The following is an 18779-nucleotide window of genomic DNA, read 5'->3' as shown; positions in this document are numbered from 1 at the left end:
ATAAATTGAGAATTTGATGTTGAACTTTTGCTATTTCAATTCAGATCAATCCTACTTCACTGAGTAGTTTCTTTATTTCCTTTTGCAGAGTGACTTCTGTCTGTCAAAGTTATACGAAAGAGCTTAACTTTAAAATTAGCTGTCCTCCCTGCTTCACTGTAAATTTGCACAATTCAAACTCATATCACCTTAAGAACAAGAAAAATGCATTTGAACATTTTAATCCACCGTTTAAAATCGTGTTATTCATGAACTATTGTCCCATTAAAATAACGTGAATAAGTAGCTGCACAAAAAGTGATTGGGACCACACCTGTTGTAATATATAACCCTACAATCCTATACTGTATTTATAGTTACACCGTGTTAGGAAAAACAATCTAATAACAACCACTGAATTGTATTGCTAAACGACCCATATTTATTAAAATCTAATTTAAAATTGTGCAACATTCCTTAAATACAAAAAAAAATAACTTACAACGCTCTCCCGATCCGCCATTGTTTTAAATATCTAAACAGTATACCAGGATTAAGGCCTCCCCAGAAAAAAATAATTACACGCCCCGTTTTCCTATAAAGGCAAAACCCCCACCCTAAGGGGGGTGTAGTTCTTTTGGTGCTGTTTTTGTAACTACATGCCCCCGTCCTACATCCTGCAATCACACCCCTCCCATTTGAATCAGCTGCATTGGATGACGGAAACATCAAAAACATGCAGGACGGTGACCCTCGAGGACCGGGTTTAGACATGCCTGGTCTATGGCCGCTGGGTGAACAGGAACGGACAAGGGTAAGGGTATTCTTTTATCGTTAACAATTTTATCGTTAACAATTTTCAAGTTAAAACCTATCGTAATAGTGATTCAAAAATAGATTATGTGGTTTAATAAAGAAAAGTTGGGACCTAAAGGGTTTAAAAGTGCTGGTCTTTTTTTAACCAATGGATGAAGCAAATGAGGGGGGGAAATGACGATAGGGAAAACTGAGCCAATAGGAGCCAATCTTACTTAAAATGATTCTGGACCAGCCAAGTAAACCATCGCTGTTCCCCGGGAGCCTTGAACGTGAGTCTCTGAGCAACGGAAGTATTTATTTAGTTTTGCCCTGTTGCTGCTTGTGCTTAAAAAATGAGGAAACTCCGGATACAGATAAGCGTACGTTTTGTTGTTACATCATGTATTCTTGTAATAAAACATAATTTCATCTGAAGGTTACGTAACCCATGAGCGTTCTGTCTCTGAGTGTTAGCTAAACTATTATTAGCAAAACAACTCAAATTCTGCATTAATGACCTTACAGTCATTTGGTGAGGGGCAAAAAAAAAAAAAAAACACTTAGTCGGATTAGACGCTTCGAACTGGATTGCCGAGACCATTCAAGCAGATTTGTTTCAAACACAGTGTTCACAACGTATTCAGTTAGAAATAGTTGGCCCATCAATACAAAAGATGTTAATTCAGCATCGTAGTAACTGTAGTCACAGACTGTTGGCAGCACTATGTTTACAAATTATGCAGATGCAGTACTAAAGCAACGTTTTGGAAACCCTGCGCAATTATTTTTGCAACGCTGTGGGGCAGTTTGCCAAGTAACTGGAACAACCCTTAGTCTTAAATTAAGTAGGATGTCAAGGACTATGAATTATATTCGCAGCCGTGAGCATTTTACGCAACTTCTAGAGTAAAAATCCCCCATTTATTTTTCATCTAATCGTTCACGTATCCTAACCAAGGAAATTGCTTTCGTCAGCATGGACGCTAACAGCCCCTTACGTGAGATGTCTCCAGAGTCGACAGTGACGACACTGCTGTCAAGTTCTGGCCACTTTAAGAGCAGCGTATTGTCACCCGGGTTCAACACAACCTTCAGATACAGAGATAAGGTACGGTGATTATATTTTGGTTTCCCAAAAAAGAGGACATCTTGCTTGGCCTACTTAGGTAAAGTTGGCAAGATATTGGCAGATTCGGACTTTCGCGATCAATACCTCTCAGACAAAACGTCGTCGAAACACCAAAGTCGCCTTTATGCCTCCTTCATAACACGGACTACCAGCTACAATGTCAAAAAAAGACATTTGTAAAATATTTAAACCGTTTCTTTCGGTGAAAAGATGCAATTGATCTCTATGAGCAGAAGAGGCTGAGCGAGCGCGCAAGTGACCGTCTGCAAATTACTAGATGAGGAGGGGAAAAAAACAATAACGCCACAATTTGTGATTATGAATTCACCGAACACATCAAAGACATTAACATAATCATATTGGGACAGTGCTTTTGGATAAAAACAAAGCGTTTGTTTAATTTTGGACAAGTTTTGTGCTTAAAAATCATTAATAAACTGAATATCAGCATAAAAAATTCCTTAAAATTAGGCAGAGGGATTTATTTGAAAACCAGAGAATGTAGCATAATGGGAGGGATGTCACTGATGTGTGTGGTGATTTTGGAGTCCCTAACCCAATCAACAGCAGAGCTACTGATCAATATATGGGTAAATATTGAACAATAACCATAAAAAAATTCCTTAAAATTAGGCAGAGGGATTTATTTGAAAACCAGACAATGTAGCATGAAGGGAAGGACGTCACTGATATGTGTGGCGATTTTGGAGTCCCTAACTCAACCAACAACAGAGCTATTGATCAATATATGGGTAATTTTTGATCAATAAACATAAAAAAAATCCTTTAAATTTGGCAAAGGGATTTATTTGAAAACCAGAGAATGTAGCCTAAGGGTAGGCATGCCACTGATGTGTGTGGTGATTTTGGAGTCCCTAACCCAACCAAACCTGGAGCTATTGATCAATATATGTGTAAATATCGATCAATAATGATAAAAAAATCCTTAAAATTAGGCAAAGGGATTTATTTGAAAACCAGCGAATGTAGCATAGGGGGAGGGGTGTCACTGATGTGTGTGGTGATTTTGGAGTCCCTAACCCAATCAACAGCCGAGCTATTGATCAATATATGGGTAAATATTAATCAATAATCATAAAAAAAATCCTTATAATTTGGTGAAAGGATTTATTTGAAAACCAGATGATGTAGCATAAGGGGATGGATGTCACTGATGTGTGTGGTGATTTTGGAGTCCCTAACCCAACCAACAGCAGAGTTCTTGATCAATATATGGGTAAATATTGATCAATAATCAGAAATAAAACCCTTAAAATTAGGCAGAGGGATTTATTTGAAAACCAGAGGATGTAGCATAAGGGGATGGATGTCACTAATGTGTGTGGTGATTTTGGAGTCTCTAACCCAACCAACAGCAGAGCTATTGATCAATATATGGGTAAATATTGATCAATAATGATAAAATATTCCTTAAACTTTAGGCAGAGGGATTTATTTGAAAACCAGAGAATGTAGCCTAAGGGTAGGGATGCCACTGATGTGTGTATTGATTTTAGAGTCTCTAACCCAACCAACAGCAGAGCTATTGATCAATTTATGGGTAAATATTGATCAATAACCATAAAAAAAATCCTTAAAATTAGGCAGAGGGATTTATTTGAAAACCAAAGAATGTAGCATGAAGGGAAGGACGTCACTGATATGTGTGGCGATTTTGGAGTCCCTAACTCAACCAACAACAGAGCTATTGATCAATATATGGGTAATTTTTGATCAATAATCATAAAAAAAAATCCTTAAAATTAGGCAAAGGGATTTATTTGAAAACCAGAGAATGTAGCATAAGGGCCCATAATGTATGCCAGTGATGTGTGTGGTGATTTTGGAGTCCCTAACCCAATCAACAGCAGAGCTATTGATCAAAATACTGATAAATATTGATCAATAAACATAAAAAATCCTTAAAATTAGGCAGAGGGATTTATTTGAAAACCAGAGAATGTAGCCTAAGGGTAAGGATGCCACTGATGTGTGTGGTGATTTTGGAGTCCTAACCCAACCAACAGCAGAACTATTGATCAATATATGGGTAATTATTGATCAATAATCATAAAAAATTCCTTAAAATTAGGCAGAGGGATTTATTTGAAAACCAGAGGATGTAGCATAAGGAGAGGGATGTCATTGATGTGTGTGGTGATTTTGGGGTCCCTACCTCAACCAAACTCAGAGCTATTGATCAATATATTGGTAAATATTGATCAGTAATCATAAAAAAAATCCTTAAAATTTGGCAGAGGGATTTATTTAAAAACCAAAGAATGTAGCATAAGGCGAGGGGTGTCACTGTTGTGTGTGGTGATTTTGGAGTCCCTAACTCAACCAACAGCAGAGCTATTGATCAATATATTGGTAAATTATGGTCAATATGCATTTAAAAAAACATTTTCCTCTGGGGCGGCGTGACTTGTGCTGAGTGGAGACGGAGGTGAGCAGAGACCAACCCGCAGAATTTATTGATTTATTTTCTTAAACAAGAACTTTTCTCAAACTAAAACATATCACCGGCGATTTCCTTCTCTTTAATCCATAATAGAAGAAGCTTCTTCATTTTGTTGTCGAGCGAGGTCCATCCCCCAGCAAGGAAAGTCTTGCCCTTAGAAGATTGCCGAGCGGTTCCGTCCATACTCACGAGCAAGGTTAACTATGCATGCGCCGCCTCCGTATTTTTTTAATATCTCCTGCTTGGTTTCTATTGTCATCATCCTCTTACTTCTTCCTTTACCGCCACTTGCAACTTTAGAAGCCATGTCTAACAGATAAAGTTTGCAAAGTCTTCACAACATTCCTTCCTTCCGTTTTTCACTCATTTTCTCTCCTTCCTTCCGTCCCGACCAGCTGTGCCATCAAGCTAGATAAAGGCGTTCGGCCATTAGCATATCGGCATTTCTGTGATTGACGTGACGCCGGCCACTAGCATCTCCGTGACTGACACCATGACTGAGACAGTTACTGTGTCATTGTAAGAACAATAGCGTTTTATGTTGCCGGGGTGAGCGTCAACTTCTAAAATAGTTGACGTAGCAACGCGAAAATAAATATACTAATACAATGGCCGGCATGTCATATTGTTCGTAAGACGGAAGGTTTGTGCGTAAGTGGGGGACAAAAAACTCCGCAGTCCACGCTCGTAAGTCGAAATGTTCGTAAAAGAGGGTGTTCATAAACCGGGGGCCGACTGTATATGGATCAATATTGAGATTGGGATTCGTAGATAGGGAATGAAGTGATCAAGTAAGTTTTACCTGTTTCTTTTGTGTGTTTACGGTTGAACAAGGTTGGTCATATTGGCATTGAGTTATTATGCTACTGAGAGTTTAGTTATTATTTGAGTTATTATTGTTGTTATTTTGAGTATGACTATATTGTGATTGTCGAGTTATTGTAATGGTCACCCCCATGTCCTCGCTCCCTCATCCACAGTGTTCTCCAGTTCCCCGATCGCCCTTCCCCGTAAGTTTAGTTTTGCGTTTTTCTCGTTCCTTTTATACTTTTGCCCAGTTTTTGTCTGTTTTTGTTCCTGCCGTCTTTTGTTCATTAAAACTGTATTTTTGAGCACATCCCCTCCTGGCTTCTTTGCTCCTCGCACTCTGGGATCATCCTCCTGCACACCCACACTCCACTCGTCATGCCAGAGCATGACAAAAATGGTATTTCAAGGGTAAACTTTCCAGTGTTATCATGATTGATGAAAGAAAGGGTTAACAGTTTACTTATTGTACAGTGTATAACGTTTAATCCTTTAAGACTTAAGTAAATATGTGTACTGCAGTAGTTCCACGTCTGAGGAGGGCCCGTGGCAAGTGCATTCATAGTTACCTCGTCTGTCTGGCATGCAAGAAACGGTCACAGCATGTCTCTCAGCAATACAGTATAGCTTTTTTTTTCCCCCTAAAAAGTCCGCAAAAGGCTGAGGGTGCGAAAATCAAAGCGCAAAATAGCAGGAAATCACTGTATATACAAATATATAATTGTGTGTGTGCGTGTGTAGGTGTGTGCATGCATGTGTGCGTGTGTGTGTGTGTGCGTGTGTGTGTGTGCGTGTGTGCGTAAGTGTATGCACATGCTTCACTTGACCACAAACTAAAGTAAACCTACATGCTCAAAATGATTCAAAAATTATAATTATCACTTCTCTGGAATTTTAATTGATGCCTAGATGAGTGGAAATGTAAAATAAAAATGTACAAATAAAATGGACTAAAAGGTCTCTGCCCTCACCACCAACACACCAGCCATCTCAAGGCAAACAAAGAAACATATGGTCTACTGCTACTACTACTACTGCTGCTCCTTATTTAAGGTGTTTATGAACGTCCTTTATTATTGCCAAGTATTGGTTCTTTATTATTGTTTATATCAGTGGTTTCCAATCCCCGGTCTGCGGACCGGTACCGGTCCGTTGGTCAACTGGTACCGGGCCGCGTGGGCTGCACCTGAAATAATGTTTTGGAGATGATTTAGATTAATGGTACACGCACACTAAACGTGAACAAGGCGAAAAAGTGGAGCGCTTTGTATTGTAGTCAATGGAGTTCACGTGACTGGGCGCGAATGCACGTCGGGCGACGAGATGGACCCGAATGAAGCGACGAAAATGGCCGCGCGCGGTCACGAGAAGCAAAATTTCGCCTTTTGCGTTAAGTTAATTTTTTTTTACTTTTTCTGCGTTTCGCGTCACCACAGTCAATCAACTTCGGGAACATTCAACGGCTCACGCAAGGACAGGAATGAATCATGGCGGCCGCTTTGCGGTCACAGAGAGCGATCCAACATGGCCAGCTGAGCTTTCAATACAAAACAGAGCCAAGCAAGAGCACCTGGCTTGTCGAAAAGCGGAAGTGAGAACTTGGGCCAACTGGTATGTGCAGCGTTTGCTTCACTTAGCACAGTAACTACGGTTCAACAGCTGTTAAGGTAACGATAGCACAGCATTGTCAGCACGGTCTCGGCCACTTGATTGCGACATTGAAACTTTTATTTTTTGTCAGGCGAGTATTGCCGCAAAGAATAAAGGTGCTGTTTGGTGAAAATATTGGCTCTGTCACATCCCAGAATAGTGAAAGTTCTCAGCAATGCTCTTCTTTCCGGATCTCCCGTAAAGTGCACAGCAAGCTCGCTCCACTCCCCTCCCCTCTCCTTGTGCGACAAAAAAGTGGACAAAAAGTACAACAATGACAGAAAGCCCCGCGAATGAGTGTAGCGATTCGGCGAAAGGTTCGTTTGTAATGTGGTTTTTAGAGCACCCCCCCCCCCCCCCCCCCCCCCCGGTCCGCAATATTAATCAATATAAATCTGAGGCGTAGTGACAAGGATGATGTGGTTTTTAGAGTAGCTAGCCCGCCCCCGGTCCGCAGTATAAATCTAAAGCGTTGACCAGTCCGCGGTGATCAAAAGGTTGGGGACCACTGCTTTATAAGATGTACTTTGAATTGCATGATTGTTATTCACTAAAGTAACTCTCATATGTATTGTTACTCTTTATCTTTCATAATTTTATTCAACTTTGATTTCTAAAGGAATATGACTCAGCGTCTGCAGCGTTAGATGCCTACATTGCAGACTTTGACAGAAGTTCAAACATTGAGTCATTGGGATCGCTGCTGCTGCCACAGAATCCATTGTCCACCCCGAGGAAACCTCAAATGAAAACTTGCAGAAATAAATCCGGTAGGTAAACAATCTGTCATCTGCAAGATTATGTATTTGTTGATGAAAGGGAAAAAGTTAGTTGGTACAGCTGGCCATTCCTCTCTACAAACTGAAATTTCCCTATTTTGCGTGGCTGTTGCTTTTGCACTTTTGCTGAACCCTCACTCTCTGTAAAGACTTTGTTGGAGTTTGTTTGAGTGAATTTCTTCCCATTTATCCATAACTCAGTGCACCAATTGCCCGCTGACGGTCCCAAATGGTTTTTGAAGACCCTATGATAAACATATGCCGACCAAACGAGAGTCCTGTCGGAGCAGGGCTGCCAGCCAAATGGGCACGTGGGGCCCACTCTGGTCCAGGTGGGAGCTTCCGAAAGAGCAGGCAGCCGGATAACCGGCTCTATGTCTGGTCAGGACCAAATGGAGGCGGTCAGGTCAACCCTCACCATCTAGCTAGCCCCCTCTCAGAGCCAGAAGAGGGGGGCAGGAAAACGGAAAAAAGAAGAAAGCTGCAGCTAGGCTCAATTAACTAAATGGTTTTGAATAAAAATGTGTTTTTAGTTGGGATTTAAAGATTTCTACTGAGGTGGCTGTGCGAACTTCCATAGGTAGGACATTCCATAGTACTGGCACGCGAATGGAAAATGCCCTTGATCCCGCGGACTTCTTTTTAGCCCGTGGGGTCGATAGCAAACCAGCATTTTGTGATCGAAGTTGTCGGGACGGAACATATGGTGATACTGAGTCGACGAGATAGGAAGGAGCTAAACTGTGTAAAATTTTAAGTAATTAACAGCACCTTAAAATTACATCTCACGTGTATTGGAAGCCAATGCAAAAAACGCCGTTCTTGTCATGTTATTAATATGTGTTCGAAAGGAGAGATTTGAGTCAAATATCACGGCAAGATTTTTTGCAGAATTACTTTGGGAAATACAGTGGGCCCCGTGTTACGAACTTAATCCGTTCAGCGGCTACGCTCGTAACTTGAACTGCTCGTATGATGGGCAATCCAAACCTATGTTAATTAGTGAATGCGTGCAACGCGCACAAAAACCTTAGGTAAAAACATCACGACTTTATACTCATATTAAAAATGAGTAACATAATCTACTGTACAGTTAAATTAAATAACATAAATATACAAAGGAAAAATGACATTTACCTTTGGGGCAACGTGACTTGAGCTGGTGGTGGGTGGAGGCGGACGGGAGCAGAGACCAACCCGCAGAATTTATTTATTTATTTTCTTAAACGGGAACTTTTCTCAAACTAAAACATATCACCGGTGATTTCCTTCTCTTTAATCCATAATAGAAGAAGCCTCTCAATTTTGTTGTCGATCGAGGTCCGTCCCCCGGCAAGGAAAGTCTTGCCCTTAGAAGATTGCCGAGCGGTTACAGCCATACTCACGAGCAAGGTTAACCATGCGTGCGCCTCCTTCGTATTTTTTTTTTTTATTATCTCCTGCTTCGTTTCTATTGTCATCATCCTCTTACTTCTTTCTTTACCGCCACTAGCAATTTTAGAAGCCATGTCTAACAGATAAAGTTTGCAAAGTCTTAACAACATTCCTTCCTTCCGTTTTTCACTCATTTTCTCTCCTTCCTTCCGTCCCAACCAGCTGTGCCATCAAGCTAGATGAAGGCGTTCGACCAATAGCATAACGGCCTTTCCGTGAATGACACCGTGACTGAAACAGTGACTGTGAAATTGTAAGAGCAATAGCATATCAGCGTTAATGTGTAGCGCGTGAGCAGATGTCAGAGAAATCTCAGGAAAGAAGACTAGGACAAGCCTAGCTGCTTAAACAGCAAAAAGAGTAACTCAGACCAGCCAAGATTGACTTTTCTATGCCGGGCATAGGGAAAAAAGCTTGGTCAAATTAACTCGTGGGTCTTCCAACGCTAGTTTTCACTGCCAAGCCGTCCCCCCCTGGCTTTTATTGAGCAAAAGCATAGCAGATTACAAGACACAACAAAAGAGCCAGCCGGGCGCCACCGGTAGCTGGGCCAAGGTCCCGGCTCACACTTTCGTGCGTCAACAGCTCTATCTAAGGACAGGGTCAAGATGAACTAGGATTGCAAAAATGGGTAACAATGAAATAAGCACATAATGATAACAACCTAATACAGTCAGCCCCCGGCTTACGAGCACCCTGATTTGCGAACAATTCGCCTTACGAGCGTGGATCAGGGAGATTTTTGTCCTCCGCTTACGAGTAAACCTCTCGCCTTACGAGCATTCCGACAAACCAGCCATTGAGTATGTAGAAATGTTCTCGCCTAACTGCGTCCACATATTCAGCAGTTGCGTCATCTACAATCATTAACAGACACTTGTGGCGGTAACGTGAACGCTATTGGTCTTACAACCTCACACTGACTGTCTCACTCACGGTGTCTAAATATAATTACCATTTAAGTGTAGTGTTTGTACAGCTAAAGGGAAAAACAGCTGACATGAAATTAAATGTGCCGATTGCAGGACAAAGAATTGTCATTGGTTTAAATGTGTGTTTTTTTTTAATTAATTGTCAATACATTCCAACCGTTTAAAAAAAAGTGCGAATAATTATCAGTCAGTCAAGGAGACGCCAATATGCTATTGGTCGATTAAGGTCACCCGGTCTCACTCACGGAGATGCTATTGGCCGGCGTCACACGTCAATCACAGAAATGCCGATATGCTATTGGCCGAACGCCTTTATCTAGCTTGATGGGACAGGATGGAAGAAAGTAGAGAAAATGAGTGAAAAACGGAATGTTTTGAAGACTTTGCAAACTTTATCTGTTAGACATAGCTTCTAAAATTACTACGGTAAAGGAAGAAATAAGAGGATGATGTTTTAGTATCTCCGTGATTTGCACCCTGACTGAAAGAGTTACTGTAACACTGTAAGAGCAATAGCCTAGCTGCGTTGCCGTATTAACTCAAAACGTTAATCACTGCACCCTGTTACGGGTGATATTGCAGTGCTATATAATGGTTGCTTGACAAAACTGCATGTCATGTTAGTCGGCGACCTCCCGGCATGCTTTGGGACAGCGCCTTTGTTGCAATTCTGTGAGTTGAAACCAACATTGAACTGACGCTCGAACAAGCTATAAGTATGGTGCCTAGTCAATACAACACACACAACCTCCCCTCCGCCTCCACCCAGCTCAATTCACGTCGGGAAAAACAGCTGACATGAAATTAAGTGTGCCGATTGCAGGACAAAAAATCGTCACAGGTTTAAATGTGTTTTAATCAATAAGATGTCAATACATTCCAACCGTTTAAAAAAAAAAGTGCGAATAATTATCAGTCAGTCAAGGAGACGCCAATATGCTATTGGTCGATTAAGGTCACCCGGTCTCACTCACGGAGATGCTATTGGCCGGCGTCACACGTCAATCACAGAAGTGCCGATATGCTATTGGCCGAACGCCTTTATCTAGCTTGATGGCACAGCTGGTTGGGATGGAAGGAAGTAGAGAAAACCCTGACTGAAAAAGTTACTGTGACACTGTAAGACCAATAGCATATCTGATTTACCGTATTGACTTCGAGCATTCATCTCTGCTCATCTCTGCTTATCTCAGCCCAAGTCACGTCTTTTCAAAGGTAAAAGTCATTTTTCCTTTGTATTTGTTATTTAATGCAACTGTACAGCAGATTATGTCACTCAATATTAATATATGTATACAGCGTGATGATTTCACCTAAGGCTTCTGCGCGTTGCACGCATTCACGAATTAACATGGGTTTGGATTGCCCGCTATACGAGCAATTCGAGATACGAGCGTAGCCGCTGAACGGATTAAGTTCGTAACCCGGGGGCCCACTGTATATGATTCCCTTCACAGCAGATGATTTCGTTTGTGTAGCAAAGCGAGGTCAATTGTACGTATACATTGACTGTCAAAGCGTGCCGAAATCATAGTTATAACCATCACGAATATACACACACATTTAAAATTAATACCATAATCTACTTATCAGTTAATTAAATTAACATGAATACACAAAGGATAAATGACATTTTCCTCTGGGGCGACGTGACTTGAGCCGAGTGGAGACGGAGGTGAGCAGAGACCAACCCGCAGAATTTATTGATTTATTTTCTTAAACAAGAACTTTACTCAAACTAAAACATATCTCCAGCGATTTCCTTCTCTTTAATCCATAATAGAAGAAGCCTCTCCATTTTGTTGTCGAGCGAGGTCTGTCCCCCGGCAAGGAAAGTCTTGCCCTTGAAGATTGCCGAGCAGTTCCGTCCATACTCACGAGCAAGGTTAACCATGCGTGTGCCTCCTTCGTATTTTTTTATTATCTCCTGCTTGGTTTCTATTGTCATCATCCTCTTACTGCTTCCTTTACCACCACTTGCAATTTTAGAAGCCATGTCTAACCGATAAAGTTTGCAAAGTCTTCACAACATTCCTTCCTTCCGTTTTTCACTCATTTTCTCTCCTTACTTCCGTCCCGACCAGCTGTGCCATCAAGCTAGATAAAGGCGTTCGGCCAATAGCATATCGGCATTTCTGTGATTGACGTGACGCCGGCCAATAGCATCTCCGTTACTGACTCAGTGACTGACACCGTGACTGAGACAGTGACTGTGACATTGTAAGAGCAATAGCGTTCAACGTTTCCGTGATGAGCGTCTACTTCTAAATTAGTTGACGTAGCAAAGCGAAAATAAATGTACGAACTCAATGGCCGGCATGTTGTATTGTTCGTAAGACGGAAGGTTTGTGCGTAAGTGGGGGACAAAAAACTCTGCGTTCCACGCTCGTAAGTCGAAATGTTTGTAAAAGAGGGTGTTCGTAAACCGGGGGCCGACTGTAGTACATTTTTCCAGGTTCAACATGGTATTCTTAATCAAGTGCTGATGATGAGCAGGGCCAATAATTAACATCTCTGTTTTACTAGGGTTGAGAAGCAGAAAATTGGAAGACATCCATTGTTTGATCTCGGCAAGGCAGGCCTCCAGTTTACTGCACTTGCACGGATCTGTTATTTCTAAGGGCATGCAGAGTTGGGTATCATCAGCATAGCAATGAAAACTACTAATAGCATGTTTACGTATAATATCGCCAAGAGGAATCATTTAGATGTTGAACGGCAAGAGACCAAGTACTGACTCCTGCGGAACACCACATGAGACGGAGAAAGATTCAAAGATTGCATTGCCATAAGAGACACTATGCGTCCTTCCCAGGATGTAAGATCTGAACCAAGAAAGTGCTGATCCCGAGATACCAACACATGATTTAAGACGTTCTATGAGAATATGATGATCAATAGTGTCAAATGGGGCACTAAGGTCAAGCAATAATAATATTGATGAGATGTTGGAATCCATGGCTAAGAGAAGATCATTCGTCACTTTTACAAGGGCTGTCTCAGTTGAGTGGTTCGCCCTAAAACCTGACTGAAGGAATTCAAATCTATTGTTATCTATCATAAAATCGCTAAGCTGTTGTACTACAACTTTCTCAAGAATTTTGGCAATAAACAGAAGGTGTGACACTGGCCTATGAGACTTTCAGGATCTAGGTGAGGTTTCTTAAGTAATGGATGAATGACGGCCTTCTTAAAAGCTTCAGGTACAATGCCAGAGGAGAGTGACAGATTAAAAATATTCAAGACAGATGACCCTAAAACCAGGAATAAGTCTTTAACAAGTTTGCCTGGAAGCGGGTCGAGCATGCAGGACGTCGGCTTTGCTGCATTACCCAGGTGTGTAAGACACTTCAGGGATACTAAATCAAACTGGGACAGGGTTACCAGAGTTTCATGAACCTGATTGTCCGAACTAGCATCAGCAATCACACAGCTGAGGGCATAAGTGGTTCTGCCTTTTATGTTTTGTCCCTTATTAGCTGAATCTGCTGAATCAAGAATCGCTGGTTAATCTGCTGCTGTTGCGTTAGCTGTGCTACCGTGTCAAATATTTTGGGTTGTTTTTATTAAGACTGATCATTTTGGAAAAGTAATTTGTATTTGCTAATCTAAGAGCCTCCTTATATTTCAGCATGCTATCGCACCAGGCCTGACGGAAAACCTCGAGTTCAGTTGTTTGCCATTTACACTCAAGTTGTCTACTTAATAATTTACACGTACGCGTTTCATCCGTAAACCACGGAGTGTGCTGCTTCGGACGAGTTTTAAGTTTCAACGGAGCAATAGAGTTTAGGGAATTTAAAAGAACCGTATTAAAATCATTTGCGAGCTTATCAACTGAACCAGTGAAAGACGGAAAGGCAGCTGTTGCAGAAGGCAGTAATTCAGAAAGTGCAGCAGTGGTTGATGAGTTAATATCACGGCTCTTAAAGCCTTGGTTGCGGACAATAAGACCACGCTGAGCTAGGACTTCAAATGTTTTAAGATAATGATCAGACATAGCGTTAGTATACGGCAAAATTTTGACATTTGAGGCAGTTAGGCCACGGGTTAACACGAAGTTTAAGATATATCTTGAAGGATGGCAAATTGGTGTCTAATACTTTATATATTCATAAGTTAATGAACAATTAGTGTTTATATCCACTCCAACTCATGTTCGACCCTAGTAAATTATTTTTTAAAATAACTTTTTTAAAATTTTGGATGGGTGTAGGTAAGGCGTTGATTATTCGATCATTTGGTGGAATAGGGATAGTACATATATGGTAACCCATTTTTTAAAAAATAGATATTGAAAGGCCTTGCAGAGTGTCATAATCCTGTCCCAAAGTCATATGGGATAGGTTATAGTTTATCTGTAACCTTAACTAGGGAGCAACAGTGTTGAAATAACAATGGATGAATGAGTTGACCGAAATATAAATTGATTTCATAATAGGATTTCACTTTTATAGCGCTTCTACCTTAGGTACTCAAAACACTTTACACGGATTATTTATATACATACTGAGCAGGAGCAATTTAAGGTTCAGTTGCTTGCTCAAAGAGACACTTTGACATGGTCACAATGGACGGGAGATCGAGCCCACTACCTTTTTGTTGGGAGATAACCACACTGCCACTGAGCCATGCCGCTTTTATGTTTTTTGTTTTTATGTTTTATGTTTTTTATGTTTTGTTTACTTACAGTTCTCAGAGAACGTTTAACACAACAAGAGGTGGATTTCCTGACCCTTCCTGTCAGCTCCCTCTGTCATCGGGATAACCATGATAGACTTTCCATGACAACTGATGAACTGCTGGCAATCCCTCAAGATGGTTCCATGCCTGTCACCCATACAACTGCATTCATCCATGGTTTTACAATGCATACTATACATCTTGTGCATTTCAACAACGACTCTTGTTTATCAATCTAACCTCCTCCTCCTCTCTCCTTGTTTTATTTGCCGGTTCAGGTTGCTTGTCTCAGTCTGTTGCTTCTGAGACCCCTATCTCATCCACCCCGGTCAAAGCAAAAGATATTATATACCATCCACATTTAAACAGGAATTGCAGCAACTGCAGGTCTGAGCTCTTGTCTACAATTATTACTCAATGTGCATCATTTGGGAGTTTGACAGATCTATATCATCCACTAGGTGTAATGGAGAAGCCGCTGTTTCCACTTTGAAACAAGATGTCCGCTTTGTCAGATGCTTAACAGTAATTGCCATTCACTAGTACAGTATCTTTGAGTCGTGAACTCTGTTTTAGGAGCATAGTCTGAGACTGATCTTTATGTGTTAGTGTGCACACAGAGCAGAGAGGTCAGAGCAGACATTGCTTCTTCCATCATTCCATTTACAATGCAAGGGCACTGGAACCAAGGCAGACCTGAGCCGCACTGGAATCAGCAGTGTGCCTTCCTGGATCCAAGACTGTAACACTTTTGAGCCACCACCCTCATCAGAGGCCTACTTTTGCAACAAGCTTGGTACAGCGTCAGTCACTGTGTTAAATACAATCTCTTCATGATAAATACCCAATCTATAAATGAAAGAGCTTTGCAGTTCATTTTAAACTTTGGGAACTTTCTATGAAATATCAGTAATTGTGAAATTCAGAATAAAAAAAAAAAATCCCAATTACAGTGGACCCCCGGGGTATGACATCCCTGCCTTACGTTATTTTTCAGCTTATCACTTGAGTTGCGATTTTTTTTTTTTTGTCCCCGCTTCGCGGTATTTTTACCACTTTACATCAAAAACAACACTCATGACCCTAGGGGTTGGCTGTATTTGTATTATTTTGTCTCCATCTTCAGGCGTTGTTAAGTAATTCCTTTCATTTTCTGGCCCTGTCAAACTGCCTGCGCTGCAACGGGTCACTCAGATGCTGGTCTGCGTAACGACTCCCTAAGATACTGGTCTGGTATTTGTCGGCATCACTGTCAAAATGGCTTTATGCTACAGATTGGATCGCGTCTGCCTAAAATAACTATTGTGCATTTTACTTCTTAATTCAAAATTGAATGGGTGAGCCATGGGTCCCAAGATTGCTATTGATGTTAAAGACAGAAATAAGAAGATGATTTATTTGGAAACGAAGCAGGAGATAATGAAGAATAGGCTACCCTCATAAAGGTAAATAACACCTTTCTATATTTCTTATTTATGATGATTTTTAATTGTATATTATTATTAATATTAAATGTGTATATTATATATAATATATATATATATATATATATATATATATATATATATATATATATATATATATATATATATATATATATATATGAATATATATATATGAATATATGATATGGAGCGCTTACTATACTAGTTTGATAACATTTTTTTTAACATGTATATACAATTTTGATGTTTTTAACCTGGGGTTTTACATGCATCAGCGAATTAACATAGGTTTGGATTGCCCAACATACGACGAATTTGCATTATGATCCCAATCGTGGAACGAATTAATCTCGTAAACCGGGGGCCCACTGTTTTTAATTTTCTTAAAATTTTTAGTCTGTCATAACTATAATATTCCCTCGTTATTTATTTATTGTGCTTTTTTTGGTCTTAAAGGTGTTGTGCCACCAGTAGAATCCATAACCAAGGCACCTTTAAGGTTAGCAGACACAAAGGATAGTCCTGGCAAGACACCTAATCAGGTATGAGATGAAAACACCTTTTTTTGATCAACTGCTTGATGTTTTACAATGCATTACATTACACTACACCAGTGGTTATCAAAGAGAGGTACAGTTACCCCTGAAGGTACTTGAAGGAACTCCAGGGGGCTCTTGAAATTTTCAACAAAACAAACATGCAAAAATTCTGGACAAATACTTATTTATAATGATTTCTTTTTGAGAACAGGTCTGACACTTTATGTTGATTATTTTTTGTGGAGAAATATTCTTTAATAATTAAGTTACTCCTTTTTGATATCTCTTCTGTGATCCAAACGAGGACACTTTATGTTCATTATTTTTTCGTGGACCAATACTACAACAAATCAGACACCGATAGCATGTTTTAAGTCTTTTTATTTTATTTTTTTTTTAAACCCAAAAATGCTCTGCGCTGTGTTAAGGGGGACTCTGCTTAAAATATATTTCACAGGCAGTACATCACTGAAAAAGGTTGAGAACCACTGCACTACACCATATTATATTTAGTTAGTGCGAGGTTTCTGTATTATCATATCTGTGCATGAACATTCATTGGATTTATCTTCTGATTTGCATGTGGGATCTGTTCAAGGAATTTAAGGAAATTCTACGAAAAAAATTGAACGTTTGATTGTATTTGTTTATGCAAACAAAAAAATCAGGGTGACAACCAGAAGAGTCTGAGGATGAAAGATCTGAGGCTTCAATTTGCCGAACAGATATCTTTGATTGCTTCAGAAAGAAAAAGCTCAGACTTCGCAGAATCTCTTCTTAAAGGTAAATCTTAAAAAAATTGTAGCGAGGCCTGAAGGACAAACTTTTTGTGTTAACTCCTGTTTATGTACTACTCTTGCCAGATAGCCGGCTAGAGACCCTGATCCAGAAAGCAGATGAAGTGCTGAACTGGCTATCTCAGAGTTTTGGAGGAGCACAAAGTTTTGCATATTCAGGTCAGATGATTGTATTATATTGTACTTGAGTTGTGCGTACCTTCAATTTTCTTAAGAAGAAAATCATCAAATCTGATTATCACGTCTGTTTACTGCTTTTCAAATGCGTGTTTACTTTGACAAATAGATATGAATAATGAAGAAATGAAGTTCTGTTCTACTTCAAATGGCCCACCGACCCCTGTGTAAGATTATCTTACCTTTATTCACACTTTTTGCCTTTGTATGAATGTATGTGTGTGTGTGTGTGTGTGTGTGTGTGTGTGTGTGTGTGTGTGTGTGTGTATATATATATATATATATATATATATATATATATATATATATACACACACACACACACACAGTCGGCCCCCGGTTTACGAACACCCTCTTTTACGAACATTTCGACTTAAGAGCGTGGACCGCGGAGTTTTTTGTCCCCCACTTACGCACAAACCTTCTGTCTTACGAACAATCCGACATGCCGGCCATTGTATTCGAACATTTATTTTAGCTTTGCTATGTCAAATAATTCAGAAGTTGACGCTCATCACGGCAACGTTGAACGCTATTGCTCTTACAATGTCACAGTCACTGTCTCAGTCAAGGTGACAGTCACGGACTTAGTCACGGAGATGCTATTGGCCGGCGTCACGTCAATCACAGAAATGCCGATATGCTATTGGCCGAACGCCTTTATCTAGCTTGATGGCACAGTTGGTCGGGATGGAAGGAAGGAGAGAAAATGAGTGAAAAACGGAAGGAAGGAATGTTGTGAAGACTTTGCAAACTTTATCTGTTAGACATGGCTTCTAAAATTGCAAGTGGCGGCAAAGGAAGAAGTAAGAGGATGATGACAATAGAAACCAAAAAATACGAAGTAGGCGCGCGCTCGTGAGTATGGACGTAACCGCTCGGCAATCTTCTAAGGGCAAGACTTTCCTTGCCGGGGGACGGACCTTGATCGACAACAAAATTGAGAGGCTTCTTCTATTATGGATTAAAGAGAAGGAAATCGCCGGAGATATGTTTTAGTTTGAGAAAAGTTCTTGTTTAAGAAAATAAATCAATAAATTCTGCGGGTTGGTCTCTGCTCACCTCCTTCTCCATTCAGCTCAAGTCACGTCGATCCAGAGGAGAATGTCATTTATCATTTGCGTATCCATGTTAATTAGATTAACTATACAGTAGATTATGTTACT

At 40.3% G+C, this 18779-nt stretch overlaps 1 protein-coding gene across 5 annotated transcripts in view; it reads left to right on the top strand.

Annotated features, from left to right (window-relative positions):
* The first annotated feature begins 647 nt into the window (after nucleotides 1-647).
* Nucleotides 648-18779, top strand: part of c15h18orf54 (chromosome 15 C18orf54 homolog) — a 31322-nt gene continuing 13190 nt past the window's right edge. The window contains exons 1-11 of one of the 5 annotated variants that reach the window (XM_088434919.1): nucleotides 648-793; nucleotides 1753-1885; nucleotides 7447-7597; nucleotides 14665-14832; nucleotides 14934-15042; nucleotides 15117-15180; nucleotides 15265-15451; nucleotides 16557-16642; nucleotides 17308-17422; nucleotides 17503-17595; nucleotides 17723-17780. In XM_088434919.1, coding sequence (XP_088291045.1) covers nucleotides 1754-1885; nucleotides 7447-7597; nucleotides 14665-14832; nucleotides 14934-15042; nucleotides 15117-15180; nucleotides 15265-15451; nucleotides 16557-16642; nucleotides 17308-17422; nucleotides 17503-17595; nucleotides 17723-17780 — 1163 coding nt within the window. In that variant the 5' untranslated portion in view covers nucleotides 648-793; nucleotide 1753. Of the gene's footprint in view, nucleotides 794-1022; nucleotides 1158-1735; nucleotides 1886-3100; nucleotides 4567-7446; nucleotides 7598-14664; nucleotides 14833-14933; nucleotides 15043-15116; nucleotides 15181-15264; nucleotides 15452-16556; nucleotides 16643-17307; nucleotides 17423-17502; nucleotides 17596-17722; nucleotides 17781-18779 lie in introns of those variants that run through there. The other 4 variants (XM_088434920.1, XM_088434918.1, XM_088434916.1 and 1 more) reach the window with 4 other exon arrangements.

The sequence above is a fragment of the Hippichthys cyanospilos genome, chromosome 15 (assembly GCF_059441005.1).
Source record: "Hippichthys cyanospilos isolate Australia breed blue-spotted pipefish chromosome 15, RoL_Hcya_1.0, whole genome shotgun sequence".
NCBI lineage: Eukaryota > Metazoa > Chordata > Actinopteri > Syngnathiformes > Syngnathidae > Hippichthys > Hippichthys cyanospilos.
This window is presented reverse-complemented; position numbering and strand designations above follow the sequence as displayed.